Source organism: Eucalyptus grandis, chromosome 1 (assembly GCF_016545825.1).
Source record: "Eucalyptus grandis isolate ANBG69807.140 chromosome 1, ASM1654582v1, whole genome shotgun sequence".
Lineage (NCBI taxonomy): Eukaryota > Viridiplantae > Streptophyta > Magnoliopsida > Myrtales > Myrtaceae > Eucalyptus > Eucalyptus grandis.
This window is the reverse complement of record NC_052612.1, coordinates 34,885,524-34,887,866: the sequence shown is the minus strand read 5'-3', so window position 1 is coordinate 34,887,866 and position 2,343 is coordinate 34,885,524. Positions and strand designations below refer to the sequence as shown.

Below are 2,343 nucleotides of genomic sequence, written 5' to 3'. Positions count from 1 at the left end.
TTGCTCGCAATAAATAGCCATTTTTTGAATTATTAATTAATCGCCCCCCAAAAAAATGAGCTAATTTAATTTTCGGAAACGAAAAACGAAACTAAAATCAATATAGAAAAACGAAAGCTGTCAAGAGAAGAGAGCTAATTTTGCAAATAGAGAGATTTCGACATTTCTTAGGCGCCTTGGAAGAACGAGGAATATTTTATTCCTCTATGAAATTAATTGAATCGTAGAAACAAATAAAATAAAATGGGGAATTCCACCTCATCGATGATGACTCAAGCAGCAGCCCGAGAATGGCATAATCGTCATTTCGGGCCGCTGAATATTTACGCTTTTTCATCCGCTCATCGATGACTCGAGAACCAATGGCGAGAAAAATTCGAAAAATAAATGCGGGGAATTTCGCCTCATCCCTGACTCGAGCAGCTCGAGAATGGCGAAAAGACGATGGCACAACCGTCTTTTCGCGCGGCGGATGATTTCGCCCCTTTTCTTTTCTTTTCTTTTTTTAATAATTGTCTCTGCAGGAATAAATATAAAAAAATAAAAAATAAAAAAGAAGAAGAAGAAGAGAGGGCGGAATAATAAAGCAGGTGAGGATCAGCGACGAGAACAGAACGCGAGAAGAAGAAGAAGAAAAACTCCATAGGCGCGCAGAGATGGAGCGACCCAGAAACTAAACCCTCCATCGAAGGCGGCGGCCGTCGAGATTTTCGCCGGCGGGACCTTTTCCGGGGGCCCCCACATCCGTTCGTCCTCCGCCGTCTGCTCCGGAATCCTTCCCCGAGGGGGGGAAAAGGGGAGGAAAGGGGGGAAAAGGTCGCTTCTTGGTCCTTCGCCGCCTGTCTCATCCATGCCCGAGACCGGACCCGCCGCGACGGCCGCAGATCCGATCCCGACGACCCAGAATTTCCCAGACTCCGCCCAGCGGGAGCACCGGTTCCGCGGCGTCCGGAGGCGGCCCTGGGGCAGGTTCGCCGCCGAGATCCGGGACCCGTGGAAGAAGGCCCGAATCTGGCTCGGCACCTTCGACTCCGCCGAGGACGCCGCCCGCGCCTACGACGAGGCCGCCCTCTCCCTCCGCGGGCCCAAGGCCAAGACCAACTTCCCTCTCGACCCGCTCACCGGCTTGCCCCAGGCCGCGCCGTCCCCGGCGGCGCTCCTCCCTAGGCCCCGGCCGCGGCCCCGGCCCCGCGGCCGGCGGCGCCGCGGCCCGCCCGCGGAGGATTTCCACGTCAACCGGCCGACCAGCAGCAGCCTGAGCAGCACGGTGGAGTCGTACAGCGGTCCCCGGGTCTCGCATCCGGCACCGGCGGTCCCCAGGGTCGTGGCCGTCCCCAGGGCCCCGCCGGAGGACTGCCGGAGCGACTGCGACTCGTCGTCGTCGGTGATTGACGACGTGGACGACTGCTGCGTGCTGGCGCCCTCGTGCTTCCGGAGAGCGTTGCAGTTCGATCTGAACCTGCCTCCGCCGCTGGAGGACGCGGATCTCGACGGTGAGGAGCTTCGCGCCACTGCCCTGCGCCTCTGATCCATTGTACGACCAGGATTTGATATCAAGTTTTCTCTTCTTTTTTTGGGGGTATTTCCATCACTTTACGACCTCTAATCTTGTATCGCGTTCCGGGAAGAATGATAAAGAGAGAGTGGAGAGATTCGGGCAATCTTGTTTTCTTTTTTTTTTCTCCAGAGATAATCTACTTATTTTTAGATCTCCTGTAGATTATATGCTTTTGTCCATGAAACTTGATGGGCTTTCGGATAGAAGATTTATGTATCTGCTAATCAGACCTTGTTGATCTGCGTGTACAAAAATGTCATCTCCTTTTTGGCTAAGAATAATCCTTATGACTCAATGCGGTCCCCTCTTTCTTCTGTTCTGCATTGGTCTCTCCCTCTCTGTTTTTTTTTTTTCTCTGGTTGCCATTGTTTCTCTGCTTATTGTTTTGGGACCTTGCACGAAACAAGACTAGATTTTTGGGGGGTCACTGTGCACTGCACGTTGTGTCATACATATGGACAGAAGATGAGTTAGGATTCAAAGTCAGGAACTTGCTTGTTCAAGGGCAAAGGACAGTCATTTTGCTTTGAGCGTATTGACCCATTAGCCTACATTGTATAGCAAGTGAGGTTCTGGTGGACATGAGCGCGTCTTATGACCTTAGAACGTGGAAGGGGACATGCCCAGAAGACGATGGAGATGGTTGAGAATAGGGAAGGCTTTTGTGAGGACGGTGGTGATGAGTGGTGGAGGTAGGGTTTGTCGATAAGAGGCATTGAATGCGCATGGGGAGGGGGGCTTAATGGGGATTCTTGCAAAGCCTGGGATTTGCATCAGAGGCCCCG

The 2,343-nt window shown here is 52.5% G+C and overlaps 1 protein-coding gene across 1 annotated transcript; it reads left to right on the top strand.

Annotated features, from left to right (window-relative positions):
* Nucleotides 1-546: 546 nt before the first annotated feature.
* Nucleotides 547-1,853, top strand: LOC104435021 (ethylene-responsive transcription factor 3). Its single transcript, XM_010047856.3, has one exon. It carries the CDS (start codon nucleotides 851-853, stop codon nucleotides 1,526-1,528), a length of 678 nt encoding a protein of 225 aa, XP_010046158.1. The 5' UTR covers nucleotides 547-850; the 3' UTR covers nucleotides 1,529-1,853.
* Nucleotides 1,854-2,343: the final 490 nt, after the last annotated feature.

What these genes read in the sequence shown, in the direction of transcription:
- LOC104435021 (XM_010047856.3), top strand. Translation starts at nt 851, where the DNA reads ATGCCCGAGACCGGACCCGCCGCGACGGCCGCAGATCCGATCCCGACG.